Consider the following 26,135-nt stretch of genomic DNA (forward strand, 5'->3'; position numbering starts at 1 on the left):
GCCAGAATTTTGAACAGAAGTTTCGCATAAGTGTGAAATTTATTTTTTCGTTAGTTTTTAAGTAAATTATTAACAGTTTCAAGTTTTTCTTTTAAATTCAATACGTCATTCAAATTGTTGCCAATGTTTTTTAAGAAATTACCACTGAAGTGACTTTTTATTCTTTAGTTTGCTTATCTGTTTGTGTTTTAAAACTTTGGTGTTCAAAATTGACACAAAGACATTTCCAATAATAATTTTCAAAGCTTAGAAATGTAAAAGAAATATGATGAATGTATCAAATAATTAGACCCCAAACTTTCCTAGCCAGAATTTTGTACAGAAGTTTCGCATAAGTGTGAAATTTGTTTTTTCGTTAGTTTTTAAGTAAAGTTTCAAGTTTTCTTCTCGTTATTACTGGAGAGAATTAAGGCAACATTACATTTTTCCAGTTTTGAACACACTGAAGAATAGAAATAGTTTTAGTTTTAATTCTCCAAATATGATTTCGAAATCTCTAAAGCTAAGAGAGTTACTGATTTTTTAAGTGACAGATGCAAACCCAAAAATCTTCAAAAATAAAAAAAATAACTCGAAAACGGTTAAATTTGGGTATCGGGAAAGCTGATAAAAACGGCCTTAGAATAACTCAACTAATCCAAAAACGTAGTGAAAAACATAGCTTTCCATTTAAAATAAGAAACTTGATAGCGACTTCCGGTATGACCGGAAGTGCCACCATCTTGAAAATATTTTCATTGAGCAGAATTCAACTTTCAAACAAATATCTTTAGTAAAACTTTCAATAATTCTAATGTGGGGTTTAGACGGAACACCCTGTATAAACTGAATCGTGTATTTTGAAAGAAACTTATCATTACTAGAAAAACTTACACCAGTAAGTGCAACCAAAATATCCGTTTTCAAATTAATCTTTATAGTATAAATCAAGAAATTGTTTTTCTGTTAGCAAATGGATTGAGGCAACACCGCAGGATCGCTTTCTAATGTAATAAATATTTGTTTAATATAATTATCCCGGCGCATCCACCATTTTTGCACCCAAGTAAAATTTAACATTATTTAGATTAGAGAAAATCGTAGTAGAGTTTTCCTTCTATAAATTTATTGCGGCTTATTTCTGAATTAGAAAAGACTCAATTAGTATTAATCAATTAGTTCTTAATAAAAAAATATAGAATTAATGTTACTCGTAGTTTTCTTTCTATTTTCTCTTAAAATATGTCTTTATTTGAAATTTATTTATTAAAAAACTTACACCAGTAAGTAATCTTTGTAGTATGAATCAAGAAATTGTTCTTCTCTTAGCAAATAGATTGAGACAACACCGCAGGATAGCTTTCTAATGTAATTAGAACGTCGGAAGTTCCTGATTAGGTTCGAATCCGCATGTAAACAGTAGCGCAGGTAAACATTAATTTTCCACATGAAAATTCGCTTTTTCCCCTACGGCCGGACTCGTATATTAATAATACGCAGGAACATGAAAAGGTCCTGCGCGACATTATCCTTACCAGGCCTTCCAGCAAGCAGTAGCAGGACTGCAACAAGTCCTGTTGTGTCCTGAAAAGGGACAGGTCGTGTGTCGGGGAAAAGCGCGCGTAATGTCGCTATCCGTCAAACTAAAACAGTTCAAAATAGCCAAGTGCAAGGGCGAAAAGTTGGCCAAAGTCGAATTCAGAGGTGAGCAAAGTCTGGTTTTTTTAACAAAAAAACTTAACTTGAAATTTTTAAACACACTTTTCAAATTTATAAACATGCTCTTGTCAAAAGTAGGTCAAACAGCATCGATTCGAACTTTGTTTTCGAAAAAACTCCGCTATTTTCAGAAACGTGTCAAGATAATGCAATAAAAAATGATTGTCACGGAAATAAATTGTTGCAACGGAAAGTTTCACAAAGCTCGACTTGTTGCCTATTTTTAATTCGAAAACGCTTAACTTATCTCTGGGAGAATCAGTTTCGAGGAATTGCGCAAAAATCGATCCTGGTCTTGTTGCAAGTGTTAAAAATTGATTTTACAATAACAAGAGTTTTCTTAAAATTTTGATGAACTCGAAGCATTAAAATCGCTGATAATCGTATTTTACAGCCGTTTCCAACAAAACATAATTAATGAATAAATATTTAACAATGTACTTATCATTACGTCAAAACTGTTATTATTTCCAGGCGTGTATTTAATAAAACTTGCATGCTGGACAAAATTGGTGGTGGTTTATTAGATATTAAGATAAGCGACCGTAATTACGTCAAATGTTCGTATTTATTTTTTGCAAATAAATGAAAAGAAAACACCGATTGTAAGTTGAACAAAGTTAATATTCCCCCAACGTTTCATAAGTTTTTTCATGTCAATAGAGCCCAACTTTTGTCTCGTTATCGATCGATGAAATTTTTGAGTGAAAATAGCTATTTTGCAATTCAAAAGTGGCGTCCAAATGGTCACATAAACATTTTGTTGCGTCGTTTGGGCCTTTCCCGAGCGTCATTTGAATTGAAATGGAATATCCAATGTTTGTGGCGGTTTTGTCGAAGTTTTATTTACGCCAATGTTTTGTTAATTGATTGGATTAACGGGCGCGAGTGGACTTTTTGATGGCTATTTTTGTGGAAAAGTTTGTCGGTTTGTTGTATTTTAAATAAATTAGGATCAATTTTGTGCAAGGTTTTTGTCCCCAAAGAGTCAGATGTGATGTTGTGTTTGTTTGGTCTTTGGGGACTTAATTCCGTTTCATGAATTTTGTTTACCACTTACGTAAATAATAAACTTCGAAATGCTTTCACGGAAATGATCTCGGGATAAAAAATCTCTGAGCTTTGAAGCAGGAATGTCAGGTGAAATAAATAACGAAATTTTATTTCTTCACGGTGATCACAATAAATATTGTTGTTTTAAACGGACATTTTACGCAAAAATTAAATTCTTTTGATCGGGAAATGATGTTTGTTTCCTCCCCGTTTGTTGTCAGAAGGAATTTGTGAGAATGTTTGTCAACGTCTATTAAAGTTCACACTCAAGAAACTGTTATTTTAAATATGTAGATATTAATTTTTAATGTATCCCGGCGCATCCACCATTTTTATCCAATACTTTTATATAGTTTGAAGTGTATTCCCTGAATTGATTAGTAATCTTAAATGTAATATTTTTAAACTTTTTTCATAACTGAAGAGTACTTGAATGGACTTTGTTTACTATTAAAAAAATTATAATATAAAATCGTGTCAAAGAAAGACATTGAAACAAAAACAAAGATTCAAAGAAAAAACGGAAAAATGTTTCCGTATTTTTTTAACCAAAAACCTAAACTTCCAAATCATTGTGACAAGATTTTCAAGGAGATAATGATAACGTAATGTATTATTACGTTTGATGGTGTTTTAGCTTAAAACAAAAACATATAAAGCAATAATAATTCTTAAAGCATATTAACTTAATTTATTTAAAAATTTCTAATTTGTATTTTTAATTATATTAAACAAATAAATATTTGTTTAATAAAATTATCCCGGCGCATCCACGATTTTTGCGCCCAAAAAATTTAACATTATTTAGATTAGAGAAAATTGTAGTAGAGTTTTTCTTCTATTAATTTATTGCGGCTTATTTCTGAATTAGAAAAGAATCAATTAGGATTAATTAATTAGTTTTTAATAAAAAAAAAACATAGAATAAATGTTACTCGTAGTTTTCTTTCTATTTTCTCTGAAAATATGTCTTAAAATGAACTTTATTTATTAAGGAAATAGATAAAATCGTGTATCTTATTTGAAAAAATCGAAAAACTCTGTTTTTTTTCGGAAATAGAATTTTACACCCGGCGCATCCATCATTTCTGGAACACTAACCTTAATTTCTAAATATCTTGTTAAACTTTTTCAAAAAGAAAAAATTCGACAAATCGCTAAAAATTCAAGTTTTTGCCGACGTTTTCTAAGAAATTACCAGTAAAGTGACTTTTTATTTTTTAGCTTGTTTAGCTGTTTGTGTTTTAAAACTTTGGTTTTTAAAATTAACACAAAGACATTTCCAATAATAATTTTCAAAGCTTAGAAATGTAAAAGAAACAAGATGATGAATGTATAAAATCATTAGACCTCAAACTTTCCTCGCCAGAATTTTGTACAGAAGTTTCGTACAAGTGTGAAATTTGTTTTTTTGAGTAAATTATTGACAGTTTTAACTTTTTTCTCGTGATTACTGGAAAAAATTAAGGCAACATTATATTTCTTATAAATTCAACACGTCTTTCCCATGTGTTTATAAAACTTAGAAATAGGTTATGTTTCTTATATCTGGAAGGATTATACAATTTTTTGTATTAAACGTAAAGTTTTATTAAATCCTTATCTCAAATAATAAAACGAACTAGACAGCGATTTAAATCGGTGACAGAAATAAATATTTGTTTAATACAATTATCCCGGCGCATCCACCATTTTCACTCACAATGAAAATCTAAAATTATTTACATTAGAGAAAATTGTGGTAGAGTTCTTCTTCTATTAATTTATTGCGGCTTATTTTTGAATGAAAAAAAGACTCGATTAATATTAATTACTTAGTTCTTAATAAAAAAAATACGAATTAGTGTTACTCGTAGTTTTTCTTCTATTTTTTCGCAATAGATACGTCTTGGAATGAACCTTATTTATTAAAAAGGAGTACATAAAATTATGTTAAGGAAACACTTTGTACATTAAAAAAAGTAAATAGATAAAATCGTGTACCTTATAAGAAAAAATCGAAAAACTTTTCAATTCTATTTTTTTCGTAAATACAATTTTTTATATACCCGGCGCATCCATCATTTTTGGAAAATAACCTTAATTTCTAAATACCTTACAAAATTTTATCAGAAAGAAGAAATTCGACAAATTGCTAAAAATTCTAATTGTGACTAATGTTTTTTAAGAAATTACTAGTAAAGTGATTTTTATTTTTTATTTTGTTTAGCTTTTTGTGTTTTAAAACTTTGGTGTTTAAAATTCACACAAAGACATTTCCAATAATAATTTCCAAAGTTTAGAAATGTAAAGAAATAAAATGAATGTATAAAATACTTAGACCTCAAACTTTCCTAGCCAGAATTTTATACAGAAGTTTGGCAAGTGTGACATTTGTTTTTTCGTTAGTTTTTAAGTAAATTATTACCAGTTTTAACTTTTCTTTCTCGTGATTAGTGGAGGGAATAAAGGCGAAATTAATTTTTTTTTAATTTAACACGTCTCTTCTATGTTTTTAAAACTTAGAATAGTTTATGATTATTATTTCTGAAAGGATTATACAAATTTTTGTATTAAACGTAAAGTTTTATTAAATAAAATGAACTAGAAAACGATTCAAATCGATCACAATAAATAAATATTTCTTTAATATAATTATCCCGGCGCATCCACCATTTTTACTCATAATGAAAACTTAAAATTATTTTCATTAGAGAAAATTGTGATAGAGTTTTCCTTCTATTAATTAATTGCGGCTTACGTTTGAATGAGAAAAGACTCGAATAATATTAATTAATTAATTCTTAATAAAAAAATACGAATTAGTGTTACTCGTAGTTTTCTTTCTATTTAGGTCTTGGGAGGAACTTTATTTATTAAAAAAAAATGCATAAATGCGTGTAAAAAACGCATTTTTTTCAAAAAAAAGAAAGAGATAAAAAAGGCATTTCCAATAATAATTTCAAAATTTATAGGTGTAAAAGAAAACACGTTAAAAGTATAAAATATTTAGACCTCAAACTTTCCTAGCTAAAAGTTTGTACAGAAGTTTCGTACAAGTGTGAAATTTGTTTTTTCGTTAGTTTTTAAGTAAATTGTTAACAGAATTGAGGCAAAATTACATTTCTTTTAAATTTAAAACGTTTCTTTTATTCGTTTATCAAAGAAAGTTTTGGGTAGTTTAAACTTAGAGTAGTTTACGTTTACTATTTCTGAAAGGATTATACAAATTTTTGTATAATAAACGTAAAGTTTTATTAAATTCTCATCTCAAGTGATAAAACGACCGAGAAAACGATAATGACCTTATACAAGCTACGAAATTGCTGTAATCTACTTATCTGAAAAACTGTTTGATATGATAATCTTTGTTTTTGTTATAGTGAGGCAAATTAAACTATAATGAATTAATTTACGCTTTCGCTTTTGACTTTTACTCTTATAAAGCAATACTAACGCTCGCTGATCAAAGCAGAAATTCTTAGTTATAATAACGTGAAGGGTTTTGTGTGTTGTCTGCTGAATTAATTTTCCAGCAACAATATGGTGCTGTAATTGAGTTAGTTTTGCTAATTTTGAGATTAATATTTAAAAAAATGAGATTGCTCGCTGTTTCAAGGGATATACGACCAAATTAGTTTCTCTCTGTTTTGACGGCTTGCATCATTAAATATGAAATCTGAGCTCGAGAGTGTTGACTTGGTTTCATCGACAAGTTCTAGGCGAAGAGCAGTATAAAATATTACGAGCGGGAGTTATGCTTTATGAAGTCTCTTTGCCTGTAGTTTTACTAGCGTGGGGGAATCACAAGCTGGGTTTGAAACTTTCATGATTATTGCTTGGGAGGGAAAAACATTCAATTAGGTCAGACACATGTGAATTACTCTTGTTGCTGACGTGCTAATTAAACTTGACATTTTTCTCAAATTGTGTCTCTAGGAGCAATTATTCATTGTCTTCTCCAGTTCGGAGACGTAATTAGGTGAAATGTTTAATTATATTCTTGTGTGTGTTGGGGTTAAAAATAGCATAACATGGTTATTAATGGTTTTGTGGTTTAATTTCGGTTTCACGTAGAGTTGTAAATAATTTTGAAATTATCTCAAGTGCAAAATTGTCTTTGAGCAACCGACCATAATTTCCTTTGTGGAAATTGTACATTATGTTCCAAGACATGAAATTTTGTTTCTATGATTTTCTGTGAATTGTTTGGTTTCAAAAAGGATAAAATGATTTTACGAGTCCTATGTAACTTGTTTGAAGAACTCAAAGTAAATTTTGAGTTGTTGATATTTTTACAAGTTGATTTTTAAAAATTCGTCAAACTTTTAGTTTTGATAATAATTGTTTCTAATTTGTCAGTAATAATTTTCAGTCCCTTGTCTCTTGGTAAACCGGAAGTGATCACGATATCTCATTAAGTTCCGGAGATATAAGAACTTGAACAAAATAATGCAAACAACAGGAAGAAAAATTTCTTACAATGATAAATTCCTAATTGTTTAAAAAGGTTAAAAAATAGCTTCATATATCCATTCTAGACCTGAGAGGATCAAAAATTTGTGTTTTGGTTTTGTTACGTTCCTACAGAAATGTCCGCTGTGAAGAGGTGTCCGTTATTCGGAGGTGTCACCTTGTCTCAGAAACTGATCAATGTCTCAATGGATTTCAAAGATATGAGGACTTAACAGATTTTTTTTTCAGACACTCGTGGTAATTATGTAAAACTTTATTTCAAAAATTTAGCAAATAATGATCAATAAATTTATCAAAAAAATCTAATTATTAAGCAGAATACATAGTTCTCAAAAATGAAAATGTTACTTCGAATTTGTTATTAAGATAATAAATAAATAAAATTTAAATTACGATAGACACCCTGAAACTTCACTTTTTTATTATTTTCTCAAAAAAACTTGGTTCGTTGATAAATTTTCAGCTGTTTAAAAATGCAATTTAGGTAAATATTTCACACATATTGTTTTTGTTATATTTAATTTGTAAATTTATTGCCACATGTATTGTTTTAAAATGTAAATATTTTGTTATTTTTTCTATAAAAATTGTAATTGTTGTATTTTAACTGAATAAATTGTTTTAATAAAGTTAAACCATTGGTGAAATTTTAGTGCCAAATAAGTTTTATAAAAATTTCAATCAAAAAACGTGGCGTTTTTTACCTTCCTCTATTACTCTATTTGAAAATTTAATTTAGTTGTACCTAAAATTTTAATTAAATTGCACACGAAATGGTAAAGCTTTTAGTAATTAATGATGGAGCTATTACTTATTAAAGCTACAGGATATTTTTGATCTAAATATGTTTTTTCGTAAAAATATTACAATAGTACAATATTTTAGCTGTATTGTTTAGGAAATTCTAAGCTCACGCAAAAATATTAAGTTCTCTAATTAATTTTTGAATTTCTAATAAATATTCAGGATAAAATCAAATCAATCTTGTCAAAATTTTTGTTTAAGTTTATGTATTTATAATAATTTTTCTTATGGAAAAACCTTTTTAATTTCAAGAAAATAAAGCTAGCCAAGGACAAAACTGCTATTAATTAAAATAAAGTGATGTTATCACATATTTCTGACAAAAGAAAACTACTTTACGCAACGATGTAAACCAGATATTACTTTTAAAGCTCTAAAATCTACATAATAAAAGCTTGAAGTGAAGAACAAGGACATACTTTAATTCCTGAGTTATTTAGACCATAATTTACTTGTTTGTTGTAACTGAAGTAAAATTACTGTTAGGAAGGTACAGTAATCTTTTTCTTTGTTAGATAAGAATTAACAACATAATTGTTAGTAGAAAATGTGATTTTAAACATTTACTTAGTTCATGTTTACACTTTACTTGCATATTACGTAATCTAACTTCACGCACGAGTTAAAACGATTGAAATTTTAAATTATGAGAGAAAACACTTCACACGACTGAACATGAGCAATAAAGTGAGAGATTTTTTCGAGATTTGCAGTGTTATTTCCACATTGCACCAAGAACTTTATTTGAATTCTTGATAAAACTGCCGTTATTTTCTTCAATTTCCGTCTAGGTGACAAAACAATAAAATTTTTATTCCAGTTATTCACCTTGGGAGGAGAGCGTAATAAGAGAATATTTCAGGAAGTGTAGGTATTTTCAGGAATGCTGAGACGGAATTAAAAATAATATTTTCTTCTACGATTGCATTCTTGTGGGAATGTTTTATTCATCAGTCAGTTTTAAGTTTTTAAGTCAGTTTCGTTCGTTGATGGGGAAAATAAATTTTAAATATTATCGGATGGAACGTTTTACAAACTGTTTCGTGTCACATTTCTGTCGCATGTTGATTAGCAGCAAATAATCATTTGAAGAGGTAGCTGTTAACGATGCGTTTGTGTTTGTACCACAATTTAATTTAATTAACGAATGTCACTGTTTTGTAAATATTGAATTAACGAGTGTGAAGTGAAATAAAAATGCGAGAATTTTATTTGAATTCAAACACAACTCTACAGGGTGTCTCACTTAATACTTGAAACATATATTAAAAAATTCACAGTCAATAAAAAATGTTCAAGTGTTTCAAAATTTGGATCAAGGTTTTAACAACAAAAACAATTTTTTTTTGGATGAGCCGAGCGATTTGATTAATTTTTGTGTGGTCATTTTTTTCGAGGTTTAATGATCCAATCAAATTTGGCTTAATTGAAAATGTTTTAACTCGCCGTCATTTTTTGCTCCTAAAACCACCTCCTAAAATATTTCATAACAAATAGATAACTGAGATAATAAGCACGATGAGACACGCTGTATTTTTTAATAATTTTCTAGTCACTTGAAAGTTTGATTAAATCTGAGACTCAGAGGGAATTTTAAAGTTGTAACAAATATTGCAGGATTACTTCTAATGAAGAAGACGTTATTGCTTTTATCATTTTAATAATACGCTGAAAATATGCAAATGGTAGGAGCATAAGAGCGAAACGTGATGTTAAGTAAACTTTGTCCCACACTGTAAAGGATTTCAAATAAAATTGAAACTAAATTATAATTTTATAAACCAAACTAAACAGGTTTTATTTCTATTTTATTTCACCCACAACTGAATTTTGCTTATTTATAAAATCGATAACCTAAAAGTGAAGTGAACATTAGACCAATGTCGGTAAATGTCTATCCAACCTTGTGCTGGTTATATTATTTATACTTTAATCTGAAATCCTTTTTTCATTACAAGAACGAAGAAATAGTTTACCATATCACACACAGCAAAAAATTTAATGAAAACGTGACCGTGCACATTAATCGCGTCTTATTCGAAAATTTGAGAAACAAGATCGAAGCTGTTTTCCCGGCGCATCCACCAATTTTGTTTACTACGAGTTAAATAATAAATTTGGACATTTTACCCCTCACCTAATTTACGAGTCATAAAACCCGAAATTTTTATGCGATCGGATCCAGTTTCAAGGTTCTTTCCATTTCTTGATAATTACTTTGTTTGTACAAAATTGGATTACGTACGCAATTTCACGTACAATGCAATCGATTAACCTTCACCTTTTAGGCAATCACATTAGCATCAATTAAATTCCGTTGAATGGAATTCTTCGCAATATGGTGTCGAAAAATTGTGTTGCATGTCACACGAAAAAATGCAAAATGTTGCATAAAGGCGTGGTGAGAAAACCATTGCGCAAGTTCTTGTTTATTATTTATAACTGCGTGCAGCAACGTCACTTTGTGGCTTTGGTAGTGAATATAATGCGTTTCTTTAACGAGAAACAGCCCTAGTCTTAATTTCAACCACGAAATAAATTTATGTGACCCGAAATTGCTTTTTTGTGCTTGTGGAATGAGTTGTGTGGTGGTTTTTTCTTAGTTAATATTTGAGTGTTTCTCTCAAGTTACAAAGCTGTATCATCAGTTACTCGCAAGTGATGTCACATCACTTAAGCTTGATGGGAGATCGTGTTCTGTAACAAAACGATTCGATGATTTTTTGATTCAGATTTTTCGAGATAATTCAATTAGGAAACCGGACTGCTGTTAAAACGGAGTGCTGAAAAAACGTTATAAAGCCGAGCTTAATTAAGAGGGTCGCGGAAATGTATGCTGAATTTAATTTTAGCTCTATTGTTGTGGCAGATGCTTAAAATGGTTTTGCGATTTTACAGTTTTTTAATGTAGTTGTATGAAGGTAATCAGACTTGAAACCAGATTTAAAGTAAAAATAGCACTTACATACCGGTTTTTAATTTAAAAGTTCGTTAAAAATAAAATCCTGGTATTTGCATTTATGTTTTTGTTTTGTATGAGTTTGAAACATTATTTTAGTCTGTATGTGAATAGCTTCTATTTTTCACGTCGATTTCCTAATATTCCCTTGACATTGCAAGGTAATTTTTAACCATTAATATCTCCAATATTTTACTCAGATTTTATAAAAAAGAATGTAACTTCTCGATGCTGATTTATCATAAATTCATACATTTTTACATCTGCCAGTTATATAATCTTGATTGGCCAAAAATTTTTGGAAAAATTAAAGTCTTTAATTTTTTTATCTTTGAAAGTGTTAAACATTTAATGAAAATTAGGCGATTTGAGACTTTGAACAACAATAAGTTAATTAATTAGCTACACAGGTCATTACAGCATAAGCAAAAAATTAATAAAAGGGAAATAAAGATTTCAGTTTTAAGCTTTTTATCCAAGTGTCATGTTCATATTATTTCTGTCTGTCTTTATTTGTATTGTGCTTCATTCTTACAATTATATTCTTTAATTGCTCCCAGGCCATTGACTTTTTTTGGAATTGTTACAAATATAATAATTGTTTAAGTACGAATTTAATTAATTCAGTTCCAATGATTGTAGAATTTTTAAACTAAACTAAAAAACTGGCAGAGCAGAACTAAATTACAATATTTCCGCCAATTTTTTATTGACCCAAAAAATTCATTTACTTCTAGAGGATTCTGGTAGAATGGAGATTTTTAAGAAGGAAAACAAGAATATCTACAATAAATATACGTAAAAATTACAGAGATAGAAATATATGAAAATATCAAAAATATTTTTTTTACCTAACAATTATCTATTTTAAATGATTTTGCTAATTACTTCATTAATCTATGTCCAAAAATTGTCGAATTTTAATTGTTAACTTTATTTGTTTCTCCCAGAAAAAGAAACTTGATTATCATTTTGGTCTAAAAAAATTAAAACTTAATTAAGACCATAGGAGCTACTTATGATTTGTGCAAAATCAGCAGTTGATCTAGAAAATTATTTTATCTTTGGAAAAATTATTTTTTACAAATGACTATTAATATCTTGTGACTCCTGTTAACACCCTTTAGAATATTATTATCTAAAAAGTAAGGTTTTAACAAGCTCTAAAAACGATAGTAAAAATATTCCGGCGCATCCACCATTTTTGACACAAAACAAGATTGTTTTAACAAAAATATTGTGTTGTTTCTGTCTATTTGTTTTATACAAAAGTTCTCAATTGTTGTTTAGTATTATAATTAACAGTTTTTATAACATTGCTTTTGTTGAAATATGCGTATATCAATTTTTTTTTCGTTTCTAAAGTTTTAATATTAGGTCTTTTCAGTTGCAATAATATCGCACATCTTGTCTCCTCATTAAAAAAAAGACATAAAAGGCTCTCTAAATTTCTAAAAAATCTGGATACAAAAGTGATTGATTGTGAAAGGAAATATTTCAAGTACTAAGAATTTTCATTTGCACACATAATGAAAAAAGAGTATCTTATTTACTCTGGTTCCATGTTATACTGTATTGTCAACTTAAACTTAAGTGATCTAAAGAAAGTTTGAATCATTTGAGTATCTCAATCTTTATTTTCTGGTTGTAACATCGACAAAAAATAAATCACGTACAATAGTTATTTTTAATTCCCATTTAGGTTAAATTATTTTGATTGTTTTGATCTCTACATGATGTCTTAAACTATCCAAAAAATATTAAAGTTGCCTTAGTTAGTCCGAGCAATTATTATTTATTACCCGGCGCATCCCCCAATTGAATTTATTATTTAATTCCCCATTTAAGTTAAATAATTTTGATCGTTTCGATTTCTACAATAACGTGTTAAACTATCCGAAAAATATTAAAGTTGCTTTCATTAGAGTAATTATTATTCATAATATCCCGGCGCATCCACCAATTTTATTCAGACTACTAAAGATTAATTAATTAACTTTTCTAGCATTTCAGCTTATTTTAAAAGTTCTGTCTGGTGTAAATCCTTTCTACAAGGTAAATCTCTTAAAAGTATTTTTTACTGTATCTCGAAAACTCCCAATCACACAGAAATCAGCGTTTGCTTTCAAATACTACAATTGCCTACAATAAATAATATGATTAAAAATATGTTTCATTAGCTGTTTGTAAATATCAGTTCTAGTATATTTTTTTATTATTTTAACGTTTAATCATTTAGTTCCTACTTTAGGCAGCTTCTTCGTCTTAAAAAACGCTTCATTCATCAGATACCTCTTTTGAGTTAGCAAGTGTTCCTAAATTGCACAGTCCGTTGAGGTGCAATTACTCTGGCTCCTGGCGAACCGTTTTTAAACAAAATTTACAAAAAATACCTCCGACATTTTAAAAAATGCAAACGTTACGTCTTACACATTACACTTTACCATTTTCAAATCACTTACAACTTACAACAATTCCCAAATTTCAACCGTTTTTCTTGCATTTAATTCAGGGAAAAGGGCTTGCAATCAAAGAAAAAGCTCATTTGTTGATAGGTGATTAATGATTTCAATTATTAAAAGCACTCACTTGCTATAATCCGTATTATTATTAAACGCCTCAATTAGCAAATTGGTTTATTAAATCTCAAATTTTTATGACGCCAGTTAAAATAATAATGAATTAATGATAATCAAGAAATTATTAGTGTTTGAGATACAGTAAAAATATATCAGATTTACTTATAATAAAAACAAATATTCGTAGTATCCCGGCGCATCCACCAATTTTTGTTACACAATATATTCTAATATGTATAATATAGCTCAGTATTTTTGATTATTTTAAAATTGAAAACCGTAAATAACTAATGTAGTTAAATAGTTAAAATGCTTCTAAAACTTTTTGCATAATATATAGTGTCGTATTTTAGTCCAACAAATTTTTTTTCAAAAATCACGTTATGCTGTTACATTTTAGCCCACAACAAGCCATTTCGCCTCAAGCATCGAACTTGCATATTTATGGTCGAAAGAACATTGCTTGCCAAATTCTCCCTGCCCTGTTATTAAACTCCACTAACCCGGAAACAAGGTAACGTCCAACCAATCTTAGAAAAACACAAAAACTAAACCATGTTGTTGACGTTAAAATATTACTTCTGTGTTTTACTACCCACTTATCAAGACTTTCATCAAAACGTCATTTCGCCAAGCTTGCCCTTGCACATGTTATTTGTTGATTATTTTGATTTAGGTGTCGTAAAGAAACGAAAACATGATAAAAGTCAGCGAATTGTAAGTTGGCAAAGTTGCTGAAAAATAAATGTTTGCTGAGGGAGGTATATGACGTAATATTTACTTTACAATAACACACAAACATAAATAATGCAAAACAACCCTCAGAGCGAAGCTCAGTTTACTTGGATTGTGTTTACGCAGCAAACGAGGCTTAGGCGAGGTTTATAAAGGGCGAACTACAACCAAATCATTTTTTTAATTAAGAAAGTGCGTTTAATAAATTATCCAACACAAGAGTACTGTGTACCACAACGAAATTCCGGTAAATTAGCCCTAATCTAGGCTCCACAAGCTCTATTATTCTATAATTAATTAAATTGTGCATTTCCAAGTACTTATTGATTCGTGCACACGAAATAATCCTTTACTCGTAACTAGGATTAACTAAATCCGCCAAACTTTTGAATAAAATATTTCCAAGTGATGAAGTTGTGACATTAATTCAATTTGGTTTTGTTATAGGAGTTTCACACTTGACGAAAATTTTGGATGACAGTGGTGGAGACATTATCATAGTCGATCAGGTAAGAATTTATTTCTATACATGGTGTCTCAGCGATGTGAAAAAGTCCACTAGAAAATTAATCATTTTAATAAACAAGTTATGGAACTTTTTCGGATCGTTGGGACATCCTGTACAGGGATAACTTTTTTATTATTTAAAATATTGCGATTCTGTTTTCATTATCCGATAGAGCGACTTAAAGTCCACAAACCAAAAATGTTTTTTTATTGTACACAGGGTAAACCAAAGTTACATTTTTTTAAATGGAACACCCTATACATTTTTGCATGATTAGATTCTACGCAAAAAAATAATGTAACTTTATATAAACTTTTATGGGTCTATCTCTTTTCGTTTCGGAATTATTCAACTTTTCGTTATCAAAAAAAACAATTTTTGAAAAATCGCTGCAAAGTCGCATATGAATATTTTTGGGCAAATTTGCAACAGAAAAATTCAGAATTCCTTGTAGTTTTAGGAAATAGTCTACTTTTACTTGAAACACGGAAATAATGTACAGGGTGTGCCAAAACGCAAAAAGTTAAATAACTCATTTTTTTTTTAATGGAACACCATGTATTTCTTTACATGTGTCGATTGCATTTTTCATAAGCTTTCTATTGATATGCGGCTTTTATAGCAAATTTACAATATTTCTTAAAGTGTTCAAAAAAATAAAAAATATATTTTTTTTAATTTTATTAATAATTCTTGATAAGTGAAATTTATTTTTGTATCAGGTAATAATTAGATTATTTGTGTAATTAGTCACATTAGTACACGTCAAAAAATTAATTACTATTTGACTATCAGATTCTAGGCTAACAAATTTTCTTGTAATAAAATATATTTTTTTGAACAATTTCGAAAAATATTTTAAATTTGCTATGTAAACCCTATGCAATATACATTAAATAAAATACAGACTGTTCCATTTGAAAAAAATGAGTTATTTAACTTTTTGCGTTTTGGCACACCCTGTATATTATCTGCGTGCTTTAACTAAGAGTTGCCGATTTACTAAAACTACAAGGTATTCTGAATTGTTCTGTTGCAAATTTATCGGAAAATATTCATAAGCGACTTTGCAGTGATTTTTCAAAAATTGGTCTTTTTTATAACGAAAAGTTGAATAATTCCGAAACGAAAAGTTGAATAATTCCGAAACGAAAAGAGATAGACCCATAATAGTTTATATAAAGTTACATTATTTTTTTGCGTAGAATCCAATTATGCAAAAATATATAGGGTGTTCTATTTAAAAAATATAACTTTGGTTCACCACCCTGTATACAACACCCTATGCATAATAAAAATATTTTTAGTTTGTGGATTCTGAATCGATCTGAATCGATAATAAAAAAACGTCATGGCAATATTTCAAACAGCAAAAAAGTTATAGGCCGATTACACACCCCTGGGCCAGCCTGTATATGGTGGAGAATAAGGAGGTGTCCAGAAATACTGTTTCTATTAGAAATTTAATAAATGTTTACAAGACAATGTTAAGATTTTTTTTTATTACTTCGACTAAATAAGCTTTATGCAAAGAAGTGTTTGGTATATTTGCCGTTGTAAAATATGGCTTGGGGATTACGAATTACAAAGTTTAACTTCCCAAGTTACTACAGGTATTACATACAAGGCTGAACTAATTAGAAAGACTAATTTATGCAAATAATTAATTTTGGGATTCGATGTTAACTTACATACTTTCAGCACAATCGACAAGATTAGATGTTTTCCAACATAACTTTGCTAATTAACAGCTTTTCCTTTGGTTAAATTCACGAAAATCAAAAGCCATAACAAAATTTATTTAATGCTGGAAACAGGAAATTCAAATTCGTATTGATCTAACATAACTAACTGTAGGAGAGGAAAAAGATGAATAATTCATCGAATTAATTTTCAGTGCAAGTGCCTCTCGGATCACTATCACAAGCAAATTGGCTGTAATGTAGTTTTGCTTCTTTGTCACAGAATCGTCAAAAACAAACAGTTAAGAGGCAATTAAATCCTAAATGCAAAACTGGGAGTTTTTCTTCGGCATTCTAATTAACTGTTTGTTAATTAATTAATTGCAGGCAGCGAATGTAATTAACGTGGAATTGTTTTCTTTTTAAACGTGAAAAATACAAGAAAAATTGCAGTGAATTCGTGAATTTCTGTAATGGAAAATCTATGCATTGAAGCTTGATTACAAAAGAAAATGTAACGAGAAATCAATTTTTCATATGCACTGCTTTAGGGGAGTAATTCGTGATTGCATATTCCGATCTTGACAAATATACCCGTTTGCAAACATTAATTTTTAAGTTTTCAATCGGAAATTGCAAATATGTTTAACGTAAATAAATGACTAGCTATAAAACGTTTCGATTTGATGCGACTACGGTTAACTAAACGTTAGGATATGAAAGGACGTACAAATAAAACGTTCCTATTTTCGCTAGAGAGCGCAGTTGTTCCATTACCGTCAATGAAATAAAAAAAAATGTTTATATATGTATAACGGTTAGCACAAGGCAAACAAAAAAATATAGACAGATAAAGCATTAAATTCACAAACATGATGCAAAATTTTTATCGTAAACTATATTTTTACACAATTGAACTTTACCAATTTGCACTATGACCCATATTTTTCAAAACGCTGCAAATACGGTCACAGATACAAGAAAATTGTTTCAAAGAAAATTGTAGAGAATTAAATTTACTACAAAAAAGTCTGCGAGACCATATCTCTATCTTCAACCATTTAGGCCCTAGAGTCGTTCAAAGATGCTCAAACGACGGATTTGCTTCATTTTGCCGTTGGTCAAGTATGGAAAGTCAATTTATACCTAAACCGTTGAAGATAAAAATGTGGTGTCGCGGACTTTTTTGTAGAAAATTTAATTCTCTACAACTTTCTTTCTTACACTTTTTTTATATCTTCAACCGTATTTGCAGCGTTCGCAAAAATATAAGCTGGTGCAAATTGATAATTCTAAGCGATAATTCTTTTCGCACCGTCGTATATTGATCAAAACGCTGGGAATACGGTTAAAGAAATTAAAAAGTGTAAGAAACAAAGTTGTATTTGAACGACTTTAGGGCCTAAGCCGTTGATAAAAGAAATACGGTCTCGCGGATTTTCTTTCTTGAAGAAAATATAATTTTCTACAAACTTCTCCTAACATTTTTCTTGTATTTTTAACCGTATTCGCAGCGTTTTAAAAAATACGAGACAAAAGGCAAATATCAAATTTTAAATAATTTTTTTCTCACGTTTCTTATGAAAATCTTGGTCGTTAGTTTTTCTCAGGTTATTGAGAGTTTAAAGCTCAATATTTCTATATTTATTTCCAAGTAATTAGTGAATTGATTGAATTTAAATTAATTTAAAACGAGTTGGCAGTGAGACGGTATAACGCTCAAAGCGCCCTCATTTTTACTCTGCCATACTATTTTTTTGGGTCCCGAAAATCGTCTCTCGTTTCGTCTGGGGCCTTTTTTCTACTTTTAATGCACAATGCTAGTAAAAGGAGACAAGCAGTAGGACAGAAACAATGAAATACTATCTTATTGTGATAAAAATTTACAGCGTTATTAGTATTAGAATCCATAATTTTTTTTTTATAAAAATTTTCAGAAAAACAGTAAATTATTTAGAGACTAAAAGTATAGTTATTTTCTAGCCAGTTATATGAATGCCTTGAGAGGTTTTTTGAAAAGCAGGAATAATCTAAACATCTCATGTTTCTAATAATGTTAATGTTATTTTTCCCTTTACATTATTTGGGAGCGAAAGACAAGAATAATATTTACGCTGAGTGGAATTAATTAAAACGATTAATGTAGTTATACCATATGTTCATCATTTAACTCAATGGTCTTTGTTGCTGAACTAGTTTCTACCACTAAACTTTCTAATTAGATTTGAGCTTAAGCTTTCTGCCAACAAAATTCCTCTTTAAAATTCCGAAGATCAGGGCAAAATGTCGAAATCAAATTACCATAATTTCGATCATGGAGGTGTCACACGTGTAAAAAGCAGCGTCACGACTTGAATGTAATGGGTTCTGTTATTAAATTTACTTTCCTTTGCAGAAAGGGTTAATCACGTTCTATTTGTAAGGGTCGCAGTAATTCACCGTTATCTGAATCGATACAAACTAAATAAAAGACTCTACAAACGATCCATCTTTTCCTTATCACAGGGGGAAATATTGCCACAATAAAAAATGCATACAATTTGTGTCACTCGCTGCGATAAAAAAATCGCAAAAAGAATGAAATTATCAATAGAAGTAGAGCTTTCAAGCACGCAAGCTATTTTTTTAAAAGTGTTTTGTTTTCGTTTCAGATTTTCGACTGGCCGGTGGCTCGTCCGATTGAGGAAAATGAATTGCTATTGGTCGAACTCTATTCGCGAAATCGTCTTTTCTCCGACAAATTGCTTGGATCTTATACTTTAGTGCTACAAAGGGCTGTGAGGGATGGGAGAGTTTCAGTAGCCGATAGTTTAGTTGATCCGAACAGTAAACCAATACTTGTAAGTACTTAACTTCTGTTTCCAATTGCTGCAGAAGTCAAGGTCATCAGTTATCTCTAACACGCAATTTTTAGCGGCTTTTCTTAAAATTTGTTTTATTAAAAATAGTAATATTGACACCCTTTCCATTTTTTCTAAATTCCCAAATGAATTTTTAACATCCTACAGTTGTGTTTAACCTTCGTCTTCTTATTCTTTTATAAGTATTTAGTTTAAAATCTTTGCATCAAATTTTTTAATTTTGTAGTTATTTTATTGTACTTCTAAAGATTTTTGTTTCGCGGCTTCCAGTATTTCACCTTTTTAGTTTCTTAATTTCCTTATATTTCATATTTTTCATTTTCTCAATTTTTCAGTTTTTCGTGTTGTACCAGCGTATTATTACAACATTATTAATGTTGTTAATTTACAGTTTCATAGTTTTTTAATTATCACCCTTTTAGTCACTTAGATCTACAGAACTTTAACATTATTGATTTTTAGTTTAGTATTCCAGTTTTTAAGTTTTTTAGCTTTTCAATCTCTTATTGTATAGATTTTTTTATTCAGAATCTAAAGTTTGAATTTATTAGTGTCTTTCTTTTCCAGTTCTATAGTTTTTTCAGATTCTCAGTTTTTCAGTCGCTTAGTTCTTCAGAATTGTTTGAATCTCAATCTTTTTTAATTTTTTTTGAGTTTATAGTTTCTCAGCATTAAAGTTTATTTGTCAGTCCTTAAACTTTTAAGTTTTGAAAATACGCTCACTCTAATTATTATTAAATATTTCTTTAATTTTAAAATATTTTTGTATATCAGCCTTGAAAATTAATTGTCAATTTTGATTATAAAAATCTATTTATTTTAATTATTACAATTGTAATTATTAATTTTTCCAAAGCGACAGTGTAGATTTTATTTAGTTGTATGAAACTCCTACTTTTCTATAATTTTTAATTTTTATGTAATAGATTAAACTAGTGTGTTTTTATTAAAAAAATCAAAAAGGTGTCTGATTTTAGTACTAATATGTGTTTGGAATTCTGTCAGTTCATTTTCTAGGCTGAGATGAATTCTTACAGAGAAACGAACTAATTTTACACCAGCAAATTTAGAACAATATTTAAGTTCAACGATTAATTACCTTATTAATTAATAATTAATTACCAGTATTTTACCTTTTTAGTTTCTTAATTTCCCATATTTCATATTATTCATTTTCTTAATTTTTCAGTTTTTCGTGTTGTACCAGCGAATGTTGTTAATGTTCATAATTTACAGTTTCATAGTTTTTTAAATATATCACTCTTTCAGTCACTTAGATCTACAGAATTTTAACCTTATTGATTTTTAGTTTTGTATTCCAGTTTTTAAGTTTTTTAGCTTTTCAATCTCTTATTGTATAGATTTTTTAATCAGAATTTAAAGTTTGAATTTATTAGTGTCTTTCTTTTCCAATTCTATAGTTTTTTCAGATTCTCAGTTTTTCAGTCGCTTAGTTCTTCAGAATTATTTGAATCTCAATCTTTTTTAGTTTAGTTTAAGTTTTGAAAATACGCTCACCCTAATTATTATTAAATATTTCTTTAATTTTAAAATATTTTTGTATATCAGCTTTGAAAATTAATTGTCAATTTTGATTTTAAAAGTCTATTTATTTTAATTATTGCAGTTGTAATTATTAATTTCTCCAAAGCGACAGTGTAGATTTTAGTTAGTTGTGTGAAATTTCTACTTTTCTAAAATTTTTAATTTTTGTGTAATAGATTAAACAAATGTGTTTATATTAAAAAAAAATCAAAATAGTGTCTTATTTTAGTACTATTAATTTTCTAGGCTGAGATGAATTCTTACAGAAAAACGAACTAATTTTACCAGCAAATTTAGAATATTTAGGTTCAACGATTAATCACCTTGTTTATTTAATTTTTCTGCGTTATAGACAATTTAAAGATTTTAACAAAACATAGTTTGTGCTGTTGGTTTGTTTTCATAAATGAATTTATTACAATAAAAATTATGTTTTATTTTTCCTGCATAGGAATTGATGCAAAATGTATCCTAAATTACCAGGATTTTCGTACCTAATTTCTGTTTTTGTACAACCTAGTTATTAGTCTCTAGTTATTAGATATTAATTGTTTAGTAATCCTGAGACAATAATTATTTTACTCGATTTTATAATTGTAGATAATAGTAGATTATGTTATTATGTTCAGCTGAACTCGCCACATAAACCACCACTTCTAGGCCTAGTAAAATAATCTATTTTATCAAATTTAACCTTGAATATTCATAGAAATTTGAAACAAACAATATGTTCAAAGAAAATAATTATAGTTTTAGTTTTTTTATGTGTTATTTGTTACAATTGCTTCATCGGTCACCCTGTATAATATGATTATACGCCAGTTTCCAGAAGATCGTAAAGTTGCAAACACATTTAAAATTCAAATTAAAGCATAAAATTTTAACCAACTTTATATTTAGATGTGCTGCTTTGAATGATTTATTTATTGTGAGTCCGAATTTTAAAAATTTATCAGAAACAGTAGCGAGTTCAATTTTCCGTTTAATTTCTGGTAAATTGAAGCAAAACAAACCAGTTTTAATGAGATTGTGAAAGGGCAACAAAATGTACATAGAGCACTTGAAGTTTTAACGTTAATTACAATTCGTGATTTAGGAAGAGATGAGGTTTTTAGCACGAAAAATGAACTAATTACTGTTAGGTTTCACAGTAATTTAAAGTCAAGTTTTAAAATAAAGTGGACTTGATTTTAGGTTGTGAAAATATCGTTAAAGTTTCATTAAGTTAAGCAACTCGATGAATTAATTTTTGTTTTATTATCGCAACGATAGGATCAAAGAGACTTTTTTATTCATAAAGTTTTAGCACTGGACGTTTAATTTCCCAGGAGATGGACGACTACATATTTTTCGAGTCTGGGATTTGGGCGGTTGTATTTTTATTTACCAACTCTAACATAAGAATAACTGTAATTCGAATAGTTCTAGATTTTGATGTATTTTTCTCAAAAACTAATACACAGTTAAAACACAAGAAACAAAAAAAATGCTGCTAAATAAAATAATTTCAGATTAATTTTGATTTTCAGGAAATAAATTTAGCAGGAGCTGTTTAATTTTCGTTCAGTAGGAAGACGTGTCGTATCAAACCAATAAAAATCTTACTGAAGTCGCACCAGCTACAAAATTTTATGATGGTAGTTTGTCGTAAATTTTCAGCAATCATAATAAAAACAAAATAAAAATGGAATTATAGTTCACATTAAATTAATTGAAACGATTCCACTTAAAGAATACTGAATGAGGTGCCATGATTTATAAAAAAATTAAACATGAAATTCATTTCCTGAAGGCTTATAAATTTTCATGTCGCTTCAAGTATTGTATTTAAAAAAGGCGAAACTTTTTAAACTTACTTTAATTAGCAGAGGATTAAAACTGACTCGACGTTTCGAAAACAAATGAAGTTGTTTGCTGTATAAGTGCAATTTTTCAATAGAGTGAATTTTTCCTCTTTATGTTTGATATTGTAAAAGCTTTTTCATTTAACTCAACAAACTTTAACAAATCGCTTTGCTCGCAATTTTTCAAATAATTTATTTCGTGGTCGAAGCAAACGCTGGAATACTGCCAGAAAAAGGAACCATTGACTCGAAATGTTTTACAACTTCTAAAAGCTCCTTTCAGGCTTACGTTAAATAAATAAAAACACCTGATTTTTACAAGCGGAATCATCACAAACTTACGATGACGCTTTTCGGCGAAAATAAATAGATTTAATGAAATTTTTCTAGACACGAGAATTCCTCAAAGCTCGAGCCAAATCGTGGTATTTTTCTTTATTGCGTTATATCGTCTTTGTTTAAGTCTTATTTAGTTCTTCGAGTTTAGACATTAAAACGCCTTTCGGATAATCCCATTTAAAATTGCATTACGAGAAAATGTGGGAGGTTTAAGTGCAATGAAGGTGATACAAGTTGGAAATTAAAGTGAAGTGTAAAATAGTCTCGGAATCCATTTAGTTAATGATGGTAATTACTTTAAATTATTATGTTTGCAACCCAATTTTCCGCGAAAGAATCTAGAGTCATGCGTAGGAATGAAATTTCGAATAAAGGGTCTTTTATTATATTCCCTTTTATTCATGTTGTCAAAAAACAATAGGTCTTACTGAAGCCATTGTGGAAATATTTCTATGCACTCTATTTACGAGAATTCTATTTATAAATAAGCGAACCGGAAACAAATATTCGAGATAACAATAAACGCATTAAAAAATCTAATTTTAATAATTAGTTTAAAATATGTTCAAGTTAAATGAAATTTGTATATTTATTAACTACAGGAAATTATTAATATAATCAATTACACGCAAATAATTATTAAGAATTACTATTAATAAATATCTAAATGAAACTCTGCTCTTATTTTAAATGTTTTATAACTTTATAAGTATGAAATATTAAACGAAATCATTCGATTTTAAAGATGCCAAAGTGCAAATTTATTTTCTTCAAAATTTTAAACTGTTTCAAACACCCAGAACCTTATTTTTAATATTTTTGTAACTATAGATTGTAACTTGTTACTTTGGTAGCATTGGAAAGCACTTTCAGCTTCCGTATTATGAGAAAAATATGAAATTTTAAAACAAATATTTTTCGAATGTTGTTGATAAAAATGGTGGATGCGCCGGGATATTTAAAAAATAACTATTTCATCAGTATGATGATCTGAATAGACTTTGATAATTTATTCTCACAAATGCCTTCCGACGATGAATAGAGAGGAAACAAACATCATTTCCTATTCATAAGCAACTGGGTTTATTATTAATTCAAGGTCTATCACTTTTGTATTTTAGTCCAAAAATGGGCTGTGAAGGAATAAAATGTTAATATTTATTTCAGCTGACGTTCATGCTTCAAAGCTCATAGAGTTTTTAACATAGACTTTCTGCGATAAATAAATAAAATCAAATCCGATATTTCAAAACTTTGAACGCCTTTTCCGCATAAAATGCATGTCACATTGGAAAACTAAAAAAGCGGTTAAAATTTGTTCGTAAATAACGACGAAGTCGTAAAAATATGAAACCGATTTGTATTACATGTAGTTTTGGGTAGTAAGGCGTGTTTTTAAAATTATGATTTTTTAAATGAAAATTAAAAATTTTAATAAAAATATAAAACATACATGTTTAGCGAGCTATATTTCTTTCGATGTTCTGATTTACAATTAACTGACCCTGAAAAATCGTAAATTTGAAACAGTGATTTCTTTAAACTTGACCAAACCAAGTTTTATGATAATTTTTTTGAAATTTTGGCCAAAAAAATCAGCGGTAGTTATTCCTCATTAATAAGATTTTTGAAAAAAATCTTGGAAATAAAAGAAACAATTGAAAAATCGCATAATCACTAATAATTTTTTAAATTATTGCTTATTTACAAAAATTAACCAAAAAAGATATGTATGGTATTGTATTATTTCGTATTACTTTAAAGTATAGTATACTAATTAATAAGCAAAAAATGCCAAATATGCAAAGGACGAAAATTCGATGAAAATTGATGTTTCAGCTTGTTTTGCTCGACGTTATTTTCTAACACTTGTTAGTTGAAAATGTGCAAAAAAAAAATTTACCAAAACAGGTATTTTTTAGTTTTTTGAAACTTTAACTCGAATAAATTATTAAACTAAACAAAAATTACATTTATTTTGTCTTTTTTTTCAGTGTTTCAGGATATCTCTAAAAACATAATTATTTCGTTAAATTTTATAAAGACCAAGTCCATAAATATAAAAATATTGTCACAAAATTGTGTTATTTTCGAGCAGGTTTCTTATCAAAAAATTTCGTAAAACTGATCAAAAACACTAAAAAGTCACCATTTTGCCTGGAAATTGAAACTGCAATTATTTCATCCTGCAATATTTTGCTAAAAAATTATGGTATTTTGTCGCTGTTTCACACTCGATTTGACTCATATCTTAGAACTTTATTTATAAATTACTATGTCAAAAACAAAACTTACTGGATTATATTGCAATTAAAGAAATATGAAAAAATATCTTTAAATAAAAAAATTTATTTTAGAAATTTGAAAACAAAAAAAAATCTAAACCATCTCTTTCAAATAAACCAAAAGGTTTTTAGAAATTTAAAAAAAGGCAGAGTTATCGATTTTTGAAGTAAAAAAAAACAAAAACTTTACAAAACCCTAAATATATCGAAAGCAACTAAATTTAGATATAGGAGAAGCTGATAAAAACTACATTAAGGGCCGATTTATATAGAAAACTTCATTAAAATTTAATTCCTTGTTAAAATTTAACAACACAGATTGGCCAATCAAATTGTTCAATTTGGTCCCGTGATCAGTTAATCACGCATTTAATTGCGAATTAAGTTTTATGCTTCTATAAACTGTCCCTAAGTCACGATTTATTAATGTGATTTGATTTTTTATTTCGACAAACTTATAAGATCGGTTTATAAAAGCGTGATTAATTGGTCACGGGACCAAATTGAACTAATGTCATTGGTCCATTCGCGTTGTTAACTTTTAACAGCGCAATTAACTTTAGATGAGCTTTCTATACACCGGCCCTTGAACTTTTAACTTTTCCGTAATTAACACTAAAAAGTCACCAATTTGCCTGGAAATTGAAACTGCAATTATTTCATCCTGCAATATTTTGCAAAAAATTGATGGTATTTTGTCTGTTTTCCATTCAATTTGACTCATTTTTTGAGAATTTTATTTATAAATAACTATGTTAAAAACAAAACTTACTAGATTATATTCCAAT

The 26,135-nt window shown here is 28.6% G+C and overlaps 1 protein-coding gene across 2 annotated transcripts in view; it reads left to right on the plus strand.

The window, feature by feature from the left end:
• The first annotated feature begins 1,526 nt into the window (after positions 1 to 1,526).
• The window catches only part of LOC657013 (otoferlin), a 74,945-nt gene continuing 50,336 nt past the window's right edge, over positions 1,527 to 26,135 (plus strand). For both annotated transcript variants that reach the window (XM_015978579.2, XM_008200880.3), the window contains exons 1-3: positions 1,527 to 1,683; positions 14,731 to 14,792; positions 19,125 to 19,313. In XM_015978579.2, the coding sequence (XP_015834065.2) occupies positions 1,605 to 1,683; positions 14,731 to 14,792; positions 19,125 to 19,313 (330 nt within the window). In that variant the 5' untranslated portion in view covers positions 1,527 to 1,604. The remainder of the gene's footprint in view (positions 1,684 to 14,730; positions 14,793 to 19,124; positions 19,314 to 26,135) is intronic.

Source organism: Tribolium castaneum, chromosome 1 (genome assembly GCF_031307605.1).
Source record: "Tribolium castaneum strain GA2 chromosome 1, icTriCast1.1, whole genome shotgun sequence".
NCBI lineage: Eukaryota > Metazoa > Arthropoda > Insecta > Coleoptera > Tenebrionidae > Tribolium > Tribolium castaneum.